The sequence below is a fragment of the Sebastes umbrosus genome, chromosome 15, assembly GCF_015220745.1.
Source record: "Sebastes umbrosus isolate fSebUmb1 chromosome 15, fSebUmb1.pri, whole genome shotgun sequence".
Classification (NCBI taxonomy): domain Eukaryota; kingdom Metazoa; phylum Chordata; class Actinopteri; order Perciformes; family Sebastidae; genus Sebastes; species Sebastes umbrosus.
This window is the reverse complement of record NC_051283.1, coordinates 23,073,522-23,097,891: the sequence shown is the minus strand read 5'-3', so window position 1 is coordinate 23,097,891 and position 24,370 is coordinate 23,073,522. Positions and strand designations below refer to the sequence as shown.

The 24,370-nt window shown below is 39.7% G+C and overlaps 1 protein-coding gene across 15 annotated transcripts in view; it reads left to right on the top strand.

The window, feature by feature from the left end:
* Positions 1–402: 402 nt before the first annotated feature.
* LOC119502649 (sodium bicarbonate cotransporter 3-like) overlaps positions 403–24,370 on the top strand; it is a 50,555-nt gene continuing 26,587 nt past the window's right edge. For 14 of the 15 annotated variants that reach the window (XM_037793699.1, XM_037793698.1, XM_037793696.1 and 11 more), the window contains exons 1-3: positions 403–596; positions 19,861–19,942; positions 22,042–22,191. In XM_037793699.1, coding sequence (XP_037649627.1) covers positions 555–596; positions 19,861–19,942; positions 22,042–22,191 — 274 coding nt within the window. In that variant the 5' untranslated portion in view covers positions 403–554. Of the gene's footprint in view, positions 597–9,977; positions 10,154–19,860; positions 19,943–22,041; positions 22,192–24,370 lie in introns of those variants that run through there. The other variant, XM_037793684.1, reaches the window with a different exon arrangement.

The window sequence follows — 24,370 nt, the reverse complement described above, 5'->3', positions numbered from 1 at the left end:
TGAGAATTTCATTTTGTTTTTTGAGGAAAAACTTTTTGAGGTGGTGTCATCTCATCCTCGCCCTGGGTTAAAGGTCAGGTTTTAATCTATGCAGAGCAAATTTAATATTTCACAATATCATCGCTTCTGTACAAAGAGATATATATATATAAAGTATAAGTTGTGAATTATATGTAACATGGGGTCAGCAGTTTTAAACAACTTAAATATGAATCATTAATTTGAATCACAACCCTTCTCCTGCAGGGTTAAACGAGGTTAAAACAAATCATAACACAAAAAAAAGCCCGCTTGGGAACTGCTGCTTTTGAGGGAGACACTGAAAACTAGTCCCCGCCCTCATCGTGACGTATTCACATTTGATTGGCTGAGAACGCCGGGTGCTCAACGCGAATTGGCAATAAATCACTGTCAATCATTTTTTAGAGGCGTGTCCTTAACCGTTGTGTCGTTAGGGAGAGCACAGCAGAAGTCATCTCTCTCACTAGTGTCGCTCTTCCGTACGTCAACTGTTAATAAAACAGCTAGTGGGTAAAAGACCGGCTTCAGGTGATATGGACGAACCTTCAGAACAAATGAGGCCCCTTTTGAGATCAGTAAGTACCCGCCCAACACAGTTAAACCGTTATATACTGTGTGTCTCTTTGTCTCTTGTTCTGCCAAGCAGCCGCTGAAGTAACGTTACTAGTGATGCTCTGGAGTCAGACTCAGTGAGGCTGGCTGCTGCTATTGTTAGCCGGCTTTCTACTTTCTGACACGTGGCAGGGGGACAAGTTGTGTTCAGGTCTGTCTTTAAAGTCAGAGAAAGCCTTCCTACGAATATATACTTTGTAAAAAACGTGTTTCTTTGCCGAGTTTTCACTTTTTTTTAGTAGTTTTCAGATAGCATTCTTTGCTAACGTCAATGAATTAGCAGCCTGTCCAGTGACGATATCAACCGTTATTTAAATTAGTAGATGTCCAGTTTGCTGGTAAGTCTGGACATTATAGTGTTTGTCCACCTACTTTAATAAACTACACGTAACTATGTAAGCCTGAGTAAAGCCTCTAGTTAATTACTGTTACATGGCTTTGTACACAGCTTTGTAGTATTCCCTCTTCATGTTCAACAGGTCCACACACACTTGATATTATGTATCCCAGCAACTAGTCAGTTGATAAGATCTGCTGAAATAAAAACAAATAAAAAAGGTCAATTTGCAATTCAAATACATTCATAATAACCTAATGTCATGCCATTAGAGAGGAAAAATAGACAGGAAACTGGGAGAGAAATTGCACAAATCAGACACATTAGTTACAGTAGGTTCCATCTACCAAACTCTCTTGAATGTGCTATTTTAACTGAGTTGTGAGTTTTATTTTAACTGAGTTGTGTAGTTTATTAAAACTACACATAACATAACTCAGTTAAAATACAAGTACTCAGTATTTTTTAGCTGAGTTGTGTTATGTGTAGTTTATTAAAACTACACATAACACAACTCAGTTAAAATACAACTCACAACTATGTAACAACTATGTAAGCCGTGCTGCCTGAGTAAAAGCCTGTAATTAATTACTGTTACATGGCTTTGTACACAGCTTTGTAGTATTCCCTCTTCACTGTTCAACAGGTCCACACACACTTGATATTATGTATCCCAGCAACTAGTCAGTTGATAAGATCTGCTGAAATAAAAACAAATAAAAAAGGTCAATTTGCAATTCAAATACATTCATAATAATCTAATGTCATGCCATTAGAGAGGAAAAATAGACAGGAAACTGGGAGAGAAATTGCAGAAATCAGACACATCAGTTACAGTAGGTTCAATCTACCAAACTCTCTTGAATGTGCTATTTTAACTGAGTTGTGAGTTTTATTTTAACTGAGTTGTGTAGTTTATTAAAACTACATATAACATAACTCAGTTAAAATACAAGTACTCAGTATTTTTTAGCTGAGTTGTGTTATGTGTAGTTTATTAAAACTACACATAACACAACTCAGTTAAAATACAACTCACAACTATGTAACAACTATGTAAGCCGTGCTGCCTGAGTAAAAGCCTGTAATGAATTACTGTTACATGGCTTTGTACACAGCTTTGTAGTATTATTCCCTCTTCACTGTTCAACAGGTCCACCCACACTTGATATTATGTATCCCAGCAACTAGTCAGTTGATAAGATCTGCTGAAATAAAAACAAATAAAAAAGGTAAATTTGCAATTCAAATACACCCATAATAACCTAATGTCATGCCATTAGAGAGGAAAAATAGACAGGAAACTGGGAGAGAAATTGCAGAAATCAGACACATCAGTTACAGTAGGTTCAATCTACCAAACTCTCTTGAATGTGCTATTTTAACTGAGTTGTGTGTTGTATTTTAACTGAATTGTGTTATGTGTAGTTTATTAAAACTACACATAACACAAAATACAACTCACAACTATGTAACAACTATGTAAGCTGTGCTGCCTGAGTAAAAGCCTGTAATTAATTACTGTTAAATGGCTTTGTACCAGCTTTGTAGCATTCCCTCTTCATGTTCAACAGGTCCACCCATTCCCGTTACTTGATATTAGGTGTACCAGCTAGTCAGTTGATAAGATCTGCTGCAATAAAAAGAAATAAAAAAGGTCAATTTGCATATCAAATACACCCAAAGTAGATTCTTGTGTGACATTTCCAAGTCAGGAAACGATGCTAATGTCACTGGAAGAGAAATTGCACAAAATCAGACACGTCAGTTACAGTAGCTTCCATCTACCAAACTCTCTTCAATGTGCTATTTTAACTGAGTTGTGTTATGTGTAGTTTTAATAAACTACACATTACTATGTAAGCCATGCTGCCTCAGTAAAGCCTGTAGTTAATTACCGTTACATAGCTTTGTACCGGCTTTGTAGTATTCCCTCTTCACTGTTCAACAGGTCCACCCACACTTGATATTATTTTTATTTAAAAAGGATCCCCATTAGCTGATACCAATGGCACCAACTAGTCTTCCTGGGGTCCGAAATCAAGTACATTAAATTTATCACATAAAACATCATATCTGTTTTTACACTAATAACATTAAAATTTTCCAAACATATATAAATGTTACATTCATACACATCTTACACAACAAAAGAAAAACCATACATGACCAACACTGGACTGTCGATCAGCTGCTTAAGTAATGTATTCTTAGATTACTTAGATTCTTATGTGTCCTAGCTAGTCAGCTGATAAGATCTGCTGAAATAAAAACAAATAAAAAGGTCAATTTGCATATCAAATACACCGAAAATAGATCAACCTTTCTTGTGTGACATTTTCCAAGTCAGGAAACGATGCTATAATGTCACCGTGAGCCTTGTTTCATTAGAGAGGAAAAATAGACAGGAAACTGGGAGAGAAATTGCACAATATCAGACACCTCAGTTATAGTAGGTTCCATCTACCAAACTCTCTTCAATGTGCTATTTTAACTGAGTTGTGAGAGACCCACATCCTGTGTTTTAGGTGTAACTTGAAGCCAATGATTGATGAAGAAGTCCACTACATAAATTAGAAACTGACACATTTATGTGTTCCATTGTCGTTGTAGTTTGTATTTGTCCTTGTCCACAGGAAAGCAAAATAGTTAGCAAGCTTTTCTAACTTCTCTTTGCCTCACCGTGACACATTTCAATGCATTTACACTTTCAAGCTGCTTAGTAGGTTAGAAAGAAGCTGTGGATGTAGGGGAGAGTGGAGAAATGTTAATTTCCTTTAGCCAGCCACATTTCCCCAACTAATCAGAGGATTCAACATTTTTTCACGGGTAATTAATTACCGTTACATAGCTTTGTACCAGCTTTGTAGTATTCCCTCTTCACATTCAACAGGTCCACCCGTTGCCGTTACTTAATATTATGTGTCCCAGCTAGTCAGTTGATAAGATCTGCAGAAATAAAAATAAATAAAAAGGTACATTTGCATATCAAATACACCCAAAATAGATCAACCTTCTTTGTGTGACATTTCCAAGTCAGTAAACGATGCTAATGTCACTGTGAGCTTGTGCCATTAGAGAGAGAAAAATAGACAGGAAACTGAAAAAATATTAAAATATAAATATTTGTGAGGCAGAGAGAGGGGATGGTCTCCATCTTTTGTGTTTGTGTGCACGTTTGTCTTTAAAGTCTGTGCATGTTTGGGAGTATTGATTGCATCCAATGGAGACTGATAAGTATCTGTTTGTTTTCCAACATTTCTGTGCCAAATGAGTGATTTTCCCAGCTGTTCAAACTCCATCTTCACTCATTAGATACAGGTCATAAATTCTGACTGCCAGTACCTTCTTAGTTTTGCCCTGTTCAAATGTGTTAAGGCTCCAGGGATGTAAATAATTGAATGGCTAGTCAGCAAAAGTCAGCAAAATATAACTTACCCAGCACCTGCTAAGCACCATGGATGTCCGTGCCTTCCTTCTTGTGTGACATTATCCAAATCAGGAAACGTTCTAATGTCACCTTGAGCTTGTGTCATTAGAGAGGGAAAAATAGACAGGAAACTGGGATAGAAATTGCACAAAATCAGATACATCAGTCACAGTAGGTTACATCTACCAAACTCTCTTCAATGTGCTATTTCAACTGAGTTGTGAGAGACCCACATCCTGTGTTTTAGGTGTAACTGTACAGTCACAGATTGGTTGATAAGCATCTAACACACAGCAGTGCTAGTAACAAGCCCAAAAAAGAAAGAGAGCTAAGTTTAAAATGCATGCTGACTGTCTGACATCAATGCTGGTGTAGGGTTGTCCACTACTATGTTTGTGTGTGTGTGCCTTGGTATATATGTGTCTGAGGAAACTTGACCCTAGGCTGCCAATGAAAAGGAGTTGCTGGATAGCTATGGACTTCTTTCCCAAGCATGGACGTCAGTGCATTCACTGTGACACAGGATGCCGAATAGCGTCTCAGGGGTCATGAACTGGCACCCGTTAAAGTGCACATCTCAAAGAACATACCATTGTTAAGCTCTGAGTTATAGCTTTCAGCTAGTGTGTGCATGTTTAAAACACATGAATCTGGTTTCAAAAAGAAACTCTTGTTGTTTTTGGTCTTGCCGGTTAACTAATGCTATTGTTAGGAGTCATTTTAAAAGTGAAACCTTGCTGTCATTGGTCCAAGAAATTGGTTTGAATAGTGAGAATGTCATCTAAACTGCAACTGCATAGTTAGTTGGGCTGGGACGATACACTTATTTCCCGATTCAATACTATCACGATACTTTTTAAGTATTGCGATTCTACAAGTATTGCGATTCGATATTACGATTTATTGCTAACTTAACTTTTTTAACACTAGACAATGGGAAAAAGTTGAATCATACACTTCTAGAGGCTTTTAATTTGGAAAATATCTAAATTGATTCAGTAAAAATAGGTGAATACGTTTTTTTTCCCACCCCTAATTGTTAGCCGTTGTTGTTTAGTTTGGCCCCAACATCTGTTCAATTAAAACAAGTGTTTTGGAGTCATACCAAGAATGAACACGCCATGATGTAATGCCATTGAGTGGTTGTTGTTGTTGTTCTGCTGCCTTCATGTCACTGATCTCAGGCCGTGTTTGTGGCATTTATAGAAGGCTACTTAGACGGCTTTGGCTTTGTGTTTAAGTCACGTCTGTTGGCCTCAGTGTGTTAGAGATGAACTTCCTTCTCCGCCTGTGTTTTGCATGTTTAACCTTTTTACTATGAGTGCTTAATGGCCAAAGATCAGGCCTGTCGGTACCATGGTTTAATTGACCATCTGGTTTCAAACTTATACCGGAAGGATGGCGGGGAAAGGCTGAGGATCTAAAGACAGCGAAAGGAACAGCATGATTATAATAGCAGTTTTATAGTTTGAGCCGCTGTGTTTCCCTTAAGGGATTCCCTTTATTTGCGCTTGGTCCACGCGCCATAGTTTTCTTATTAAATGCACACGTTGTGTCACTGACACTCGGAACTCTGTGTACTCATTTAGCTCTACAGTGTGAGCTTTCATTGACTTCAGGTGTTTGCCAGCTTGCGTGGAGGAGAGGGATTTGCGCGTCCTGCTGTTCCACTAGTGAAAGAGGGTTTTAGTCCAGCAAGGGTAGACTCTCTGACCTGGACTATTATTGGCTCAGCACTTACTGCCAGGGCTAGTGAGTGTTTTATGAAGCTTACTCGCTGTATGACACTGCTTTGAATGGGTAATTACACAGAATGAGCCTCTTTGCCAGTCTGATGGCGCTGTGTTCTGTTCAGCTACACTATTAAGATAATACGATAAATATAATTAATTCCTACTGTACCCAATTATAGGTTAATTGGCGGACACAACAGAGAGCCTGTTTGTTTATGTTGTACCGAATCTACTTTTTGAGAGAATGAAATGTGCTTTCAGAAAGTATGTTGCGATTACACGGTACAACAGGCCACATTAAGGGCTTTTTGGAGCCAATGATTGATGAAGAAGTCCACTACATGAATTAGAAATTGACACATTTATGTGTTCCATTGTCGTTGTAGTTTGTATTTGTCCACAGGAAAGCAAAATAGTTAGCAAGCTTTTCTAACTTCTCTTTGCCTCACCTTGACATATTTCAATGCATTTACACTGTCAAGCTGCTCTGTAGGTTAGAAAGAAGCTGTGGAGGTAGGGGGGAGTGGAGAAATGTTCATTTCCTTTAGCCACCCACATTTCCCCAACTAGTCAGGGGATTCAAAGCAGCAACATTTTTTCCCTGGTCTACTTGTCTAGCCTTTAGATTACTACTTAGAGTAACAGAACAATGCCCTAAAGGTAATTTTACGAATGTAAAGGAAAGAAAAACAGATTAAAGGGCCCAGGATTGTTCTAATGGTATTATGCCTTTGTCTGTTGTGTACAGAGCGGACTTGAAAGCTCATCCAATTACAGTAAAATCTAGAGAACTCATCATTAGCTGCTAAGTGCGGTCTGAGTCTTGATGAGCTTGGTTTTCTGTTCGGTGGTGATGTAACCTGTGATGGATAGACATTGATAATCTTTGTTCCCTTAGCCTCTCTCTTGTGTATAAACACTGGGAGGTGCACACGCAGCCCTGTCCCAGAAAAATCTTTAATCTCTTTTTATCTTATGAGAAGCAGCTGTACGGATGGATATAATTAGAGCTGAAGCAATAAGTCAATTAATCAATGAGCTGATTGACAGAAAAAATAATAATGCAATTTTGATAATTGATTAATAGTTTAAGTCATTTCTTAAGCAAAAATGTTCCATTCTCTCAGTTCAGGTAGCTTCTGAAATGTGAGGATTTGCTGCTTTTTCTCTGTCTTTTTATGATATTAAGCTGAATATCCTGGCAAAACAAGTTTGATGTCATCATCTTGGGCTTTAACACTATTTTTGTAGACCAAACAGTTAGGATAATAATCAGATCATTCGTTGCAGCCCTAGATAGGGTATATGGATGTATAGTGGGGGTAACTTGACACAAAGGTGCATTTTCATGGACAACATAAAAGCTTAAAACAGAGCAGTACATGTAATGGCCCCAGTATGCTTCATCAGAACTGCTTGTTGGATGGTTAATTAAATATATTGAAATTACTTCACTAATTTTAATTCAAGCCAACTGTAGCTGACTACAAAGAGCCATGAACAGAAAGATAAAATGTTTGCCCCCGTGGCAAAACCTGAATTTGATTACAATTTTCCACAGACTACGTTCAGTTTCCCAGTAACAACACTACAAATATGGCTCTGTTTTTCTCTACTCCTTTGAATGCACGTGGTCGTCGGTGGCATGCCAGCACACTGGATGTAATGTACAGTACAGCTTTGTACCACCGGCATACTAATATTGCACATCATTACAGCGCTGCCTCTTATTGTGACTTCAATTGAGATTTAACCCCTAACTTGAACAGCTCTTAAGCTTTTCAGGGAACACCAGTAGTTTATAATGGTTGTAATGGTTAGATCTGGGTCTGAATATGTCTAATGCAAAGTTATTAATATTTTTTTTGCTTTGAAAAGGCAAAAGCGGACACATACTGCAATCTTAATTATACAATTTGCCAATATACAACACTGTAAAAAGTTGTTGAAAGAAGAGCTAAGTCATTTATCCCATGTTATCAAATGTGAGGATTTGCTGCTTTTCCTTGTCTTACATTACAATAAACTGTATAATTTGGGGTTTTGGACTGTTGGTCTGGAAAAAAAGCAATTTGAAGACATAACCCAGGTCTCTGAAAACTTGTGATGGGACTTTTTTTCATTGCCATTCTGTTGCTAGGGTAACAGCTTTGGTCCAAGTTTACTTCGGGTGTGTCCGAAATCATTCACTCATTCACTACTCCCTACTTACTATCCATGGAGTTCTATGTAGAGGACTATATAGTGAGCTCATCGGCAAAATAAAAAAAACACTTTCGGACACGACTCGGGTGATTTTCTTGGTGCCGTTAATTACGTCATTGCTGTCACACAATCAAAACGTGCCAGATCAACGTCTGATGATAGACCATCCATAATAAATACTGACATGTATTTTGTGTATGATAAATACATATGTAAGCTATTTTGTTCAGTTGTCTCTTAGTGAAATGCTCTGAATGAATTTAAGTTCCCCTTGGTAAGCAGTGCGGCAGCGTATATTTCTAGGGCTTTTATTGTGAAAGGTAAGAATTAACGGTCGTTGTGAAAGTGGGTGCAATGAGCGTATTTTCCCAAATTAATAAATACAAGGTACTTTGTGGTCGTTTGCGTTGTGATGCGCTGCTCTGCTCACATTAAATACATTACTTTCACGCCGCAACTCATGGATTTGTCTCAATCGCGCCGCTCTCTTTCCTCTCGTCTGTCTGCCACTTTTTCTTCAGCGCAATGCATGTTTGGTATATAGTGCTCTGTTAGTGACCATTGTTGTTCACTACTTTTCACGATACAATACGAAGGGGCCCATTTAGAATGTTTATGTTGTCATATTTTAAAAGGTCCGTAGACTAAACAATTAATTCTAAAATGATATTGTGAGATAATCAAAATAATTGTTAGTTGCAGCCCCAGTAGAAAGTTAAAGCTCTAAATTCTTATGCAAATCCTTATTTACTTAAAGTCAATTTTCTAAAACATTTAACTTGAAAATACTTGTTTTGCTGCACGGCCTTGCCCTTTGTTCAGCCTCATGACCTCAGGTTGTTCAGTCGTATTAGCCTGATGCCTCAGCTCAGTGAGGGTTCAGCCTTTAGATGGCACCCTTTCCATTTAATCTCAAGCACACTTTATATATCTCATACCAGGGAGGGTATCTTAATTTTAGGCTTGGTTTCACCTTTGCCTTTATGGCTTTGTGGTTAGTCTACTTAGAAGTGAGTGGCGCTGTGGCGGATGCTGAGAGATCTAAAGGGTCTCTCCGGACTGAGATCCACTTTGTTTTCTTCCATTAAAAAATTGTTGCTGCTTAGGTTTCAGAAATATGTTCCTTTTGCCCTACTCATGTAACAGTTCTTGTTGTGGACAGAGAACAAATAAGCCATAGTTCTTTATAAAATGACAGGTTGTTGAAAGACGTGCAACCTCCAGGCTATGATGAAGGATTGTGAATGTCAAAGGCAGAGAGGCATTTGAAATCTTAATGAATCCACAGTGCTTTTTCAATTCATTGCACCCTCTGAGGAATGGCGAACTCACACGTGTGCTTGTTTCTATTTATCTGTGTTGGGGGTGGGGTCTTCATTTGTGACCTGAATACCTCAGCGGGTGAGCATTTGAATGCCCTCCAAATTTGTGTGTGTATGTCCTCCGTGTGGTGGTGTGTATGCGTGCGTGTTTTAGGCTCTTGGCTGGGCGAATAAAATATTCATGGTGGCATGGAGGAATTGGCTGCTGAGCAAGGAGCGGGCCGACAGGGTAGAGCAGAGCACTGTGTGTTCAGGAGCAGCTCGCTCCCTCTCTCTCTCTCTCTCTCCTCCTCTCTCTGTATAAAGAGATGAGCGGAGGAAGAGGGAACAGACGAGTGCGACAGTGTCCCTGTTAGCGCTTAGCTCACACACACCTTCTACAACAGAAATAGCCGCCAGAAAGAAGGAACTGGCTGACGTCCCTGCTGCCTTTTGCTTTGCGGATGTTTTAGTCTAAATGGATGATCAGAGCGAAGGGGAGCATGTGCTTACGGTACGTCTGGTCCTGTGTGTGTGTGTGGTTCTGTCATGTTCAACACTTGAACAGGATCCTGTGGCTCTCTGTGTGTGCAGTGTTGTTGCTGTGTTTTCTATTGGTTTGTCCTCTTGTGTTCTTCTACGGTGGAGTGGAGTCTGTGCTACTGAATGGGACAGGTGGTCCGTACAGACAAGCTGTTGCCTCATTGGACATGTCTCTTGAAATGGAAACGCTTCTTTTATACTCTTTAATCGCCTCAAGGAGCAGGAAAGAGAGGGAACCGACCGAGACAGTTATGGCTGCTTGTAGGAGTGGGACAAGGAGAACAGGAAGGAAGAGAGGAGAGAGACGAGGAGTGTTGGGGAGAGGAGGGTAGCTGAATGCAAACAAGGTGCATGCTGTCAATAGAGATGACGTTTGTTGGCTGAAGTGAAATTAAACAAAATGCTTTTTTCCATTCAGTCTAGCTAAAATTACTATGCCCAGAGCGGGAGCAAGGCGGGACTGTCAGAGGAAAATATTTGTGAGGCAGAGAGAGGGGATGGTCTCCATCTTTTGTGTTTGTGTGCATGTTTGTCTGCAAAGTCTGTGCATGTTTGGGAGTATTGATTGCCTCCAATGGAGACTATGACTAGTATCTGTTTGTTTTCCAACATTTCTGAGCCAATTGAGTGATTTTCCCAGCTGTTTAAACTCCATCTTCACTCATTAGATACAGATCACAAGCTTCTGACTGACTCTGCCTTCTTAGTTTTGCCCTGTTCAAATGTGTTAAGGCCCCAGGGATGTAAATAATTGAATGGCTAGTCAGCAAAAGTCAGCAAAATATAACTTACCCAGCACCTGCTTAGCACCATGGATGTCTGTGCCTTCCTGAAAAGACTTTCCCAAATTATATAATACATGTGCATATAATGTAATGTCCATATTTTGGTTAGCAGCCATCTATAATCTATCAAATTATCTTTCTGTTTTCAGACATCCTTTAATTGGTTACATAATTTAACATTAATTGGCAGTAAATATATGCCAATATTCTCATCCGTGGTATGCATGTATTGTGCATTTTGGCAGTGCGAGACAGAGAGATATTCAGTAATCTCAAGGGACAGGTCTCTCACTATGTAACACCTCTCTTACGTCAGTCTCTATCGATTGGATCGGGTCCCAGTTAAGCAAGGCTGGCAAGGAGCTGAGATTAGAGGGAACCGGGCCTGTTGGCTTGTTGGGTGGCTGGTTGTTTTATTCACTGTCTGGCTGGCTGGAGATGTGTTTGGCTGCTGTGTGGTTAAAATCCCTCCCACACAAACATACTAACAGAAGTGATATTAATCTATGTGTTGTCACTGAAAAAGAAAATTACTTTAAAGTGTAAAAAATGCAAGGCTGAAACGATTAGTCGATCAGCAGAAAAGGAATCGCCAAGTACTTTTTATTAACCCTCTGAGACCCACAATAGACCCGATTTTTTTAGGGGGTTACAGGGGATCTTTAGGGGGAGATAGCAGGTCAACAGTAGATGTCACATAAAAGTGGTGTACAGATTAATTTGAGATGCAGCTCAGCACTGTGTCAAGTTGTTCTAGTCATAAATCAGAAATAAACACAAATGAATGAATTAATGAATGAATGAATTAAAATACATTTTGAAAGTATATAAGGGCTTAGCACATTATGATAGAAGTATATGATGGTCATTCCCATGCTCTATTACGTCTCATAAGTTGTTGCAGCAATTATTGGTTTGATGCCATTTGTTACACAGATTTGGTGCTAAATTTAACCATTCTCTTACCACTCGAGAATTGATTTAAAATGATCAATTATTCCTCCAACATACCACATTAAGACACTAAGACCTTGAGGAACACCATAGAAAAAGTTATTCTGTGATTTGGTATCAAAAACTTTAGACATTTTAGAGATTTCTGCAAGAATTGGCGATTGGATGGCGAGCACTTCTGTTTTGAAAACTGCCCAGAAACCTCCTTATTGTCAATCTACCTAGGAAAGCCATCCATCCTCTGAATGCCCTGGGTCTGTTTGTGGCTGTAAAGTTTCATGAAGCTGTGATTATCCTAGAGGTCATAACAGGATATTTTATACAGTGAGGTCAAATTAAAAAAAATGGTCTCATTACAATGAAATGGCTACTATTGGGAATAACATCTTCAGCCATGATTACAATTGGGCTCATTGGATCCACACGAATCTCAGCTTTCCAGTGATACCCAATTTATGTAATTCCAAGACTGTTTAGGGACCCCAGTGTGCAGAAATATTCAAATTCATTAGATCATTAGAATAGGCGAAAATAACACATTTGTACTGCATGCATAAAGACCTGTGTGGGTCATAAATTGGGCATGTCTGATAAGGGGAGACTCATGAGTACCCATAGAACCCATTTTCATTCACATATCTTGAGGTCAGAGGTCAGGGGACGCCTTTTGAAAATGCCCCCCTTTGAAAATGGCCATGCCAGTTTTACTCGCCAAAATGTAGCCTAAATTTGAAGTGTTATTTAGCCTCCTTCCCGACAAGCTAGCATGACATGGTTGTTACCAATGGATTTAGTTTCATATGATATCTGTATCTTCACTCTAGCTATAATGAACCTGCTACAGCTTCTGAAAGACAGTCAAATCGGTCGGGATCGCCCGCGATACCGCAGGTCTCAGGGGGTTAGATTTGAGTCAAAAATGTCAAACATTTTCTGGTTCCAGCCTCTCAGTTGTGAGTACTTGTTTTTTTATTTATCTTATATGATATTAAAATTAATATCTGAGTTATGAACTGTTTCTGATCTTGAGTAGCGCATGCAAACAAGGATACACATGCATACGCTCATGCACGTACAGTTGGTGACATGATACACATTCCTGCCAATGGTGTCACACTATCCCACTGATCTACAGGTGCCGGCTATGTGCCAAGATATGCAGCAATGTGCTGGCAGAGGCAGGAGAGAAGAAGATAGCTTTCTAATAAACCATGATGGACAATGTTGTATTCAAACTTTTATGAAGTTTTCAAGGGTTTTAAGGGGAAGGAAAAATCTACAGTGCACCTTTTTAATTGAGCAAATAATGAAAGTAGTCATTGCCCAAAAAAAACGTTACTTTTGAAAGTAAAGTGTTGCTTTGAATATGTCAAGTTACAAATATGAAAATCTATCCCACTAAGCACTTAAATAAATGTATGTTATGACATGTAATTGAGGAAAGGCAAATTGACACAATAACATGAACTGTTTGAGAGGTGTTAATTCAACTCTCTGGTAATTACTGAGGCTGTACTTGAATTATATTGTGCGGTAATGCAAAATTTTACAATAGAATGATTTGATATAAACAACAAACTGTAGCACCAACAAATGCCATAGTTAGACGTTATGTCCATGACTTGATGACAAACACCTCTGTCTACATACATTAACAGAATTTCCCAACATGCCCATTTAACGACGGTCATATCACAATCTTCTTGTTGTACTTGGAAAATCCTTGTATAAAGTTCAGTGGTGAGTTCAAACTGATTGTTTCCCTTTCTGTTGGATAGACACATGGTAAGCCTTGTGTTTACTCTGAACAGTTCAACAATAAATCCCCACCCCTGCATGATACCCAACACATTGGTTATTTTACCACCTAAGCTGCTCTAAAAGCCAGAGAAAATCCTCATACAGACACACTTACAGTAGGCCTAATGATTTTACCAGCCCTTTATCCTTCATTGATACAGCATTGAAACGATAGTAGATTATATTTTTTATTAAAGTGACAGTATGTAGGATTTGGCAGAATCTAGTGTTGTGGTTGCAGATTGCAACCAACTGAGTACCCCTCTGCTCACTCCTCCCTTTCCAAGACTTGAGAACTGAAGCAGCGGGTCTTAAAATTGCACTTTTTATTATTTTCAAATAAATGGTGTATATATTTGCCATTAATCGTTGTTTACTTGTTTATATCCATAACTAATTTATCTCTGGTTCCCTTACAAGACAAACTTCGAGGAATCCTGACTTGCACTGTCCAGTATCCAGCTATTTATTTCACAGTCACACGGATTGAATTTTTGACAAAAATCAGGTCAAAAAAGTTACTGTATCGATTTCAAGTCATTGAATCGCATCGTATCGCTCTAGATGAGCCAAATATCGTCCTTGAACCGTATCGGAACCATGGAAAGTGATACCTAGTAACCCCTGTATCGTGATACATATCGTATCGCCAGTTTCTTGTCAATACACAGCCCTGTTGCTGAGTGATCTGGTTAAGTTAGGGTCATTGTAAAAATCACATAACGTCACAGTTTCAAATAAGCTGAAAGAAAAGTGTTTGATTTCAGTGATTTATTTTTCTCCCACAGATTTTCACACATTTTATTATTGTTGTCTGAGAACAGCATTGCCACAAGCCACCCATGTGAGAAAGAATAAAGGATGAGGGGGCAGGATTGCAGAACAGAAAGATGATGAAGAGTGACACTTTTTATGGTTTGATTATGTTGGCAGGTTGCTTGCTGGTGTTGCCTACCTCTCTTTGATTGTTATCCGGAACCCACTCTCTACTTTTTCACATTTGTCCCCCCTAAAGCGTATTGAGCAAAGCCGGGCTGGGCTCACCAGACTCCATGCATGCTTTCAGTTCTCCTGAACTCAGACTAAAAGTGACGTTACATGATCCCTGGTGACATCGAGGGGCTTCTGATCAGAATTCCCCACCGTACTAGACATGTGTTTTGTCAGTGGTAGGGGGAGCAGAACGTGGCGCTTCCCATGAGTAATGTTTCTGTCACATGGCCACACACATGTCCCAGTGGACACTTGACATACCAAGAGTCTGTGCTTACATTTACGCCTACAGTTTTTTGGCTCATACCATGGTTTGTTTCCATCTATCTTTGTATCTTGATCACTATTTGGCATTTACTGTGCAGTGTAGTTACTGTTGTATTGATCCAGATCTACTTGGATAATTTGACCTACAGCTTAGTTTCCGACAGGTTTGGTGGCATATTTAAAACAAACATTACTAGACACAAATTATCTCTCTGGATACACTCAGGAAAGAAAACAGTGCTAGACACAAATCTTTGCTGTGTAGATGTAGCCAGAGACACATCTGACTTCTGTCAACATCATCTATTGATGTCACTATATGGAAGCTCATGTGGCCCTACCACAGCTGTGCTTTGTAGGCATAACGACCAATTGCCTCCCTGGCCTGGGGCTGGACTGTGAGTGCTAGACTAGGGGTTTATTTTGGACAAAGCTATGTGACAGGTTGCATCATGCGCTCTTAAATTGTACCGAGCAATGTGGGGTTGAGGGCACAACAGACTTTAACACGTGCATATACGACGAAAACATGCATAGAATACTAAATAATAGGTAAACCGGTGTTTATACTGTAAAATTAAGAGATTTGGGGAAGTGGTATTTTAAGAAGCTTAAGAATAAGGCGATATTCATGAAGCGGGAATAGTTTCACACCAGCTTTGTGCGCCCTGCTTGTAAACATTGGTTCATGTGATCCCGGCAGAATGGGAAATTAGAACTCTGTTCAAAAACTTAAATCGAGTTTCACAGGTCTTTTTCTGTTAAAATTTCACACATCACAAGACTTTTAATCTTTGTTTTACATTTACTGTCAGTTAAAAGTTTGTTTAAATTACACCACACTGTAATCGAGATATGACGTACAGATGTAATCTCTAAGTCTAAATGTATCATCAGCTAGTGTGACTGACTCAAATTACCATGAGGAACCAGTCCAGTTTTAGTCACCCTTGCTCAGTTGTACTCGCCCTTGGTGTGCTATGGGGGTGAAAAACTCCAGCTACTAGATGGATATTAATTTCTTGCTGCTCTTCTCCCCGCAGCTGAATTATTACCGCTCCTCATCAAGGCACTGTCAGAGAGCAACACGCCTCATTATCATGCTAATTCAGTCGCAACTGAGAACGCACACATACACACAGGTTTACTAGTGCACGCACAGACACAATCACAGATGGCATCATTCATCGTACGTGGGGTTCTAACAGAATGATTATGGTAATATATGTGCGGAAATCTGAATGTCATTGAAGACATATTCATAGTAGTAAGCCAGTAATGAAACCAGGAGGTAGACATGGAGTACGTGCTTTCTATCAGAATTTAACTTCAGTGTGGTAGGTGAAGGTGACTGACGGGCATGTTGGGGTGCTGAGACGTACGAGGCCCTGATATCATCCACGTATCCCGTATCTTTACAGCATGTGGCTGTCATCGTCTTTTCTGTTTCCACTCTCTCCTGCATGGCAGCAGTGCCTCTCTGTGATTGGTCGAAGCGACTGAAAGGATCCTCCAATTGGGGATTGTGTGTTGCATCAAAGAGTTTGTACACAAGGCAGGAGAAAAGCACATTTGTAGTTGTTGCAATGTGGTGTCTGATCATGTCATATGGCCTATGTAAAAGATTGAATGTTTGGTATTGTAACTCTAAGATAGGATCCCTACTATCAGCCATAACTGTTATATTATATACCCCTAATTCAGGCTGATCTTATGAGCCTGGCTGTCAGAGCCACCATTAGCTCACTGCCACCCTGTGGTGTTTATAGATCATATGTGAATGTGTCTCTAAAATAAGTCTTTCCTTCCTGGTCACAATACAACATAGTTGAAAGACTGATCATGGAGTCAAGCTGGCCTGACTTCTATAGATTGGGGATGGCGGGGGCTGACATCCGTATCAGTTGCTGCATTCTGGTGATGGACTCACAGTGACTTCTCCCAGCACATTTAGCTCTGTATCGGCCACATATGCAGCAGCCGTAATTGGAGACGGTGTCTCTGTGGCTGTCTTAAATGTTCTGGCACTTAAGAGTAGGAAGTCAGGGGACCACTAATCACAAGGCTGTTAATTGGTTTGGGTTGAGTAGGTTTATGGTTTTCGTCTCCATCTCTGTATGTGTGTGTGTTTGTTGTCTTATGCTGTGTTCAGACCAAGAGCGAAACAAATTTTCGCCTCGCTTTACTCGCGCAAGTTGGACCGCTGGCATCATTTGTGGTCATACGTGCTAGATGCGCCTGAGAGGAGAAAGAATTTGTCTCCATAGATACCAACAACTTTTCTTTTCTGCCATTTCCGCAATCAACCATGGAAGAAATAACCACTGTCGCTGCTTTGTACATGTTGTGGAAGTCCCAGATATGTGGGAAAACCAAACGCCGTCGTGTGTGGGTTCATAACATCACCCGGCGGCAAGCTGTATTCACATACAGTACCGTTGCACTGATTGCATTTAGCAAGCGAGCCACACGTCGCTATCGCGGTATGAACCCAAAATAAACAGATTGTGCTGTGATTTAATTGCAATAAACGGATCAAAAGGTTGCCGAAATAACAACATGATAATGCAGATTTGTAAAAAGTCTGAATTCATGCTTTGTCAAGTCTGTCCTTAAGACGATAAGCAAACGACTTTTAAAATGCTTGTTTTCTGAATGGAGTTCGGATCGATCAGTGCCAGGCCATGCTAACATTGTAGCTGCTCCATCAACACTCAACATAACGTCATCTTGGCATAAATAAGGCAGCAATGTTGTTGTAAGTGGATCAAAAGGATGCCGAAATAACCACATAATGATGCCAATCTGTAAAAAGTCTGAATTTATGCTTTGTCAAGTCTGTCCGCAGGACGACAAGCAAACAACTTTTAAATTGCTTGTTTTCGGAATGGAGTTTGGATCGATCGGTGCAAGGCTATACAACTGCTCCATCAACACTTACGATAAAGTCATCTAGGCATAAATACGGCAGCAACGATATTTGCTTATACCATAGACAGTCTGTGGTTTATACACATACATCTATACACAGAGATTCGTGCCGGTCTCTGTCCAAATATGATGTACTATCGTAGCTCTGGGTGCCCACAGACAGCTACAATATTTTTTTCCTCCATTTCTGATTCAACAACGTCAATTCGTCAGTGACAACAGGAGGAGAATCTCAACACTGATGGGCTTTCGTGACAGAGCGTCACGCGAATTTCTCGCTCGAGTTGAAATATTTCACCTCCTGCGAATACATGAATGACGCGACGCGAACACGCGAAATACACGTCTAAACGCCTCTTTGCATTGACTGTATGTAATTGCGCAAAACGTTCGCTTCACTCTTGGTATGAACACACCATTACAGTTCTGTCTTTGTGAGAACCAGATTTGAGTTTCAAACTAAACAAAGTTTGGTTTAGTTTAAAGGTTAGAGTTAGGATTGGGCTAACTTCATCTTAAATGTTGAGCATGTACTGCTGATGGTTAAGGCTGCGATTTTTGGGTGGGGGATGAGTGTCCTCACAACTATAGCAATTGCATGTGTGTTTGGGTGCTGTAATTATTGTTTCCAGGCACTATTACAGTATTTGATAAAGAATATTAATAATATGCACCTTTGCTGCTATACATCCTGACAGCTTTATGTCTCTTCTAATTGGATCTTTCTGGTATCTCTTAATGTTTCCATGACATTGATATCAGGCTAATTATTTCCACTAAGGTCATAACCTCTCTTTTAATGAGTGTAGCAAGCCTCTTGACGTTGCTATGAAACTCGACCTTTTATGGCACGGAGCATGCGAATATGTTTTCCAATACAGGCTAATTAGTTTGTGAAAAATAGCACACATATACCCTCTTAGAGTCCCAATTATACCATTATACAATACTTCAAGTTGTTGAAGCAAACCATCAGAGGTTAATCTGCTTAATAAGCCATGTTATTATCAGTGTGCCAAATCTAACCTGTTTGTCAGAGTATGTAATTGTGTTCTGGATAAATGATCACAGTCTACAAATCATTAAGTACGCTTAATTATTTTTTCTTCCAGATCATGGTCTGAGCTGTTTATCTTGACTGCCATGTGGTAATGGGCTGTGTCAATGTTGGCCATCTGTAAATCCAAAGTACTTTGATTGCTTTACTCCAACAACCTATAAACCCGGAGCTTTGCGTGAAAATACGAATAAAAAAGCATACAGGACTCCCTTCATAACTTTCAATTAACATATTTGAGTGTTAGAGGAAATGTAAGGATCTCCATGCTGTGTTCCCACCAGTCTTATCACAGCCAAGCCAATCTTCACAAAGCTACTCCGCTTATTGCCAACAACACTATTGGACAAACTGCAGTCTGATCGAGTCAGGGATTCTTTTCTCTGCCATGTTAGTTGCCCACATTCCTCTGCTACATCTTACTGCCACACCAACACATCTTATATCTGCCAGTCCTGTTCATCAACCCACACAGCAAACTCACCAACTGTGATTCCTTTGTGATGACAGTCTGTTGGATTTCTTAAAAGTTGGACTAAAGCGGAATTTAAAACACATTTTCAGTCTGTCATTGCTTCTAACATTTGTGCTCCTTTACAGTGATGAGATGTCTTATTGAGCGTGTTTTTATTTAGCGAATGCAAATCAGACATGCTTTCAATGTGATTTCTTTCCTGATCTTTCTCACCCACGGGTATCTCCCCAAGACCAACACTTCTTCAGGGGGAGCAGCCTTTGGGTATCCAGTGAACTGTATAAATATGCTTCATTACGAAACCGTAAAATAATCAAGGAAAATTGGAATAAAAGAAAAAATCAATTGCACATGATACTCATGTATGTTTTTATATTTCTTCTGTGTCTTTTGCTCTCTCCTCCTGTCGCTCTCAGGGTCTAGATGAGGAGGCACTAGTTGACCACGGGAAGAGCAGCTTCTCCACTCACACAAGCTATGAAAGGGAAGATTTGGAAAGTAAGTTTAAAGCCACCCAGGCTGAAAGATTTCTTGTGACTACTGTATGTTCTTTTTTAAATGATGGAAAGGATAGATTCCTAAGCCAGCACACATTAAGTGCTAGTTAGCAAGACTGTGTTGCCTTTTCTATTCCTAGTAAACTAATGCTTTATTTTATTTTCATTCATTCACTTGCTGCTGATCACTTTAAGTGTCACATACCAGGCTGAGTAAACTTGAGACACTATTGCTTTTGAGATTTTGTAGTAGGGCTGGGGGGAAATAATAGAATATTATCGCTTACTGACTTGTCTGTACAGTCACATTAATCACAAATCACAATTAATTGAAAAATCAATTGTTTAGGTTAGTGTTTTACATGTGTGAAAAATATTTGCAAGTATATTTGCTATATTATGATGCACATGGATAGGGAAAATATTCAAATATTTTTATTAGAGATGTCAAAGTTAACGTGATAATGCGTTAATGAAAATTAATTTTAACGCCACTAATTTCTTTAACGCATTAACACAACTTGCGATTTTTAGGTTGTAGCGGGCTCAGTTTTGCAGCTAGACTGAAGATACTGGCATCATATGACACTAAAAAACCTAAGGAATCCATTGGTACCAACCATGTCATACTAGCTTGTTGCGATGGAGTCTAGATAACGCTCCAAACTTACGCTAAATTTTGCCGAGGGAAAACTGGCACGGCCACTTTCAAAGGGGTCCCTTGACCTCTGACCTCAAGATGTGTGAATGAAAATGGGTTCTATGGGTACCCATGAGTCTTCCATTTACAGACATGCCCACTTTATGATAATCACATGCAGTTTGGGGCAAATGATAGTCAAGTCAACACACTGACACACTGACAGCTGTTGTTGCCTATTGGGCAATACATATATACATACATTTGCATAAAGCAAGCATATTTGCCCACTCTCATGTCGATTAGAGTTTTAAATACTTGACAAATCTCCCCTTAAGGTACATTTTGAACAGATAAAAAATGTGTGATTAAGTTGCGAATTAATCGTGATTAACTATGGACAATCATGTGATTAATCACACTGCTCTTTCTTCATGTGGGTCCACCACACTTCATATCCTCCATCCTCTATTCAATCACATCTCCATTTATCCCATTCTCTCCTTTTGTGACACCCCCAGATCCCTCTGCTCTCTGTCCAGCTAAGCTGTTTATTTTCACTCCATCCTCTTTCGTCTCTTTTTCGTCGTCGTCTTTGCTCTCTCTTCCTCTCTCCCTCTACCCTCCGTCTCTGTTTCTCTCCATCTGTTCAGCTCATGTGTATGTCACTTACGCCTTCCTCTGAGTGCTGCATCTTGGTTTCATCCCTCCTAGGTTCCCTCTCTAATCAAAGAGAGATGACTCATCTGTGGAAAAAAAAAGAGTATTGGCAGAGTATGTAGGGCGGAAATAGGGCATTTGCAATTCAGAACACAGTTCCTGTGTGGCAGTAACAATAATGAGGGGAAGTAAACATTTGGGAGAGAGCAGAGGGGTGAAACATTTAAATGTTGTACTCTGGTTTCCTTCTTATATAGAGCACTCAAACGACACGGAAACAAGTTGTCTGTCTAAAATGTTAGTGTGACCGGGACAGTGACTCTGCATATGGATTTCCATTTATATTACTGTGTTCTTCTTGGAAGAATCTGACTTAAAACTTGCATTGTCCGATTATTAGCTTTACATGCTAACAGAGGCAGAAGTCTGTCGTGTGTGATGGGCAAGAAATAGACCGAAGACTTCAAGTTCAACATGTTTTACCGTAGAAGATTTTTACAGTGTTATAGATGGAACCTGTTGTAGAAAATATGTAGAACTTGTATTTCTTTATCTCACTTCATATCACTTTATTTCAAATAACATGACATTTTACTTTACCACCTTATTAGTGGTATTCTGAGTCAGTTTTTTATCATAATACTGAAAATGTAACTGAAATTGCGAACTGAATTCCGTCTTTTATGCTATTTTACCTTTATTATGTTTAAAAAATGCTTTCATCTTTTTCCAATTTGTGTGAAAGTTGGTGTCCAGAAAAAAAGGTTTCTGAATTGGTCTTGCGCTTTTCTTTTCCCCAGGTCACAGAGCAGTGTACGTAGGCGTCCACGTTCCTCTGGGAAGGGAGGGCAAACGGAGGCATCGTCACCGAGGACACAAACACCACCGAAAGAAGCGAGAGAGAGACTCTGAGGAGGGGAAGGAAGATGGCAGGGAATCCCCCACTTATGGTAGGAAACAATCATCCTATACGTCTTAATTTACTACCTTGTTGTACTACACTCTTTTGTTCTATATCTCTAAATCCCTCTCTACTGATTTCATACCACACAGTACTCTACCTTGCAGTTAATGTCTACTTTTAGAGCCTTCAACTGTATTTATTCACACATTCACAGGACTCGCTTCAGACAATAAACAGAAACCCTTGCAATCCACATTGTACATCCACACAATGTACCTTTGATCACGATCTTTGAATGCAATATGAATGCCATAAAACATCTTCAGTTAAAAAGCACAAAAAGCTTAAGTTGCCTAGTAATGAGTAAATGTCCTTTTTCACTTTCAACCTTGGTTGACAAAGCTGAGGAAACAGCTGAGACATGTGTGGCGTTATGGGTGTGATTTGGAAGCAGACCCCCCTTTAACAATGCACCGATTTTCAGATTATAGCACCACACTGCTTAAGCCTTCTGTGTCTCTCCGCCTTTCAAAACACTTCTGAATAATACATACAGCTCTAAAAGGCATTAAAGGCCACTGGGAAGCAGCCTCTGACACTGATTGAAGGCTATGACATTTTAAGCGATGTGTGCATGCGTTTGTGTGAGAGGTTGCTGCGTCACCTCAACTGGAAGACTCGTAAACACCAAAACAATGCTTTGAACTCTGTTAGGGGTTATCGTGTCCTTTAAGACAACAACACCAAACAAAACAGCATTGGTCTTGTTCTCATGTTGAAGGTAGGGTTTGCAAAAGATCAGAATCAGATGTCAGTGTTGCCGACTTAGCAACTTTCTTGCTAGATTTAGGCCTTTTGGAGCTAGTGCTGCTAACTACTTTCATTAGAAAAGAATTGGCAACCCTAGGCTGGGTTTTTCGGTTGGATCTTTTTAAAAAATCAAATGTACTCTTGCTAGTTTCTCGGCATTACCGACCCTGCCTTTAAGCACTGACTGATGGCACACAGCATCACGATTTATAAGACAGATATTATGAAACAGCACTTTGCTCATCTACACTGTTAGACTTAATGCTGGTGCCTAAAAATGTCATCACATATCCCGCTTGAGCAGAGTCACACACACGTTTAATTGTACCATCTATCATCTACTCCAGAAATGACTAGCAAAAATCCTTCAAGGTCTTTAGGGGTCAGTAACATGAGTTATTGACCAAGAAAAGAAAATTGTCAGAGGATAGACAATCTTTATGATCAGGTCAAGGTGTTGAGCATCATCGAATATGAAGTGTACTCACTTGTGCAAAATTCACACCAGACCTAACTCTCTTCCTTCTTTTGCTTCCAGTCATTCCATTTCTGCCTCCCCGTGGCGTTTAGTCTTGTAATCTGCCATATCTATTTCCGTTTTCTCTCTCTGGTTCCAGATGTCCTGATATCTGCCCTCTAATTCAATCAGACATGAAAAGAGAATTGCTGGAAAGCATTCAGGTTTTCATTATGCTCTCTTTCTATTATGCTCTACGCGCACTTTCTCAGCATCAGGCCTCCTGCAGATATATTCCTTCTTATGTAGTATAATGAAAAGCAGTTACAGTGAGGTACTGATCTTTCTGTGCCTTTACCCAAAAATTACTCTCCCCAGCTTCAAAAGACATAGTGCAGTTCTACTGGCCAGACGCACACGCATACTTTCTCAAACGAATCCCAAAGAATCCATCTGCTTCTACGAGACATTTTTCTCTGTCATGCTCTATAGAGGGAGGGGTGTGGGATACGGGGGGGAATGTGTGTTTGAGATCAAGACATCCACTTAAAGGTGCCCTGTGGAGTTTTCTTATAAACGGACAAAAGATGTGTTTACATTCAGCGTTGCATAAGAATTCCCATTGTGTGTATCCTTGAGGTCGAACAAACAAAATACATGTCCTTCCTCATAAAACATTTCAAAGCAGAACATTTTTAAGTACATGCATTGTTGTGTTTATTACTTTGCAGTCTTCTTCTTCTTCCCTGCCTTTGCTGGCACATAGCTGCATTTCTTGGCACATAACAGCCACCTGAAGATCGGTGGAAAAGTGTGAAACCGTTGGCAGGACCTTGTATCACGTCATACAAGGGAGAACAAATGAAACGGGAGCTCACTCTTAAAAACAGTGCTCCGTAGAGCTACTAGAGGTCAAAAACTCCACAGGGTACCTTTTAACAACACATAATTCCTGGAG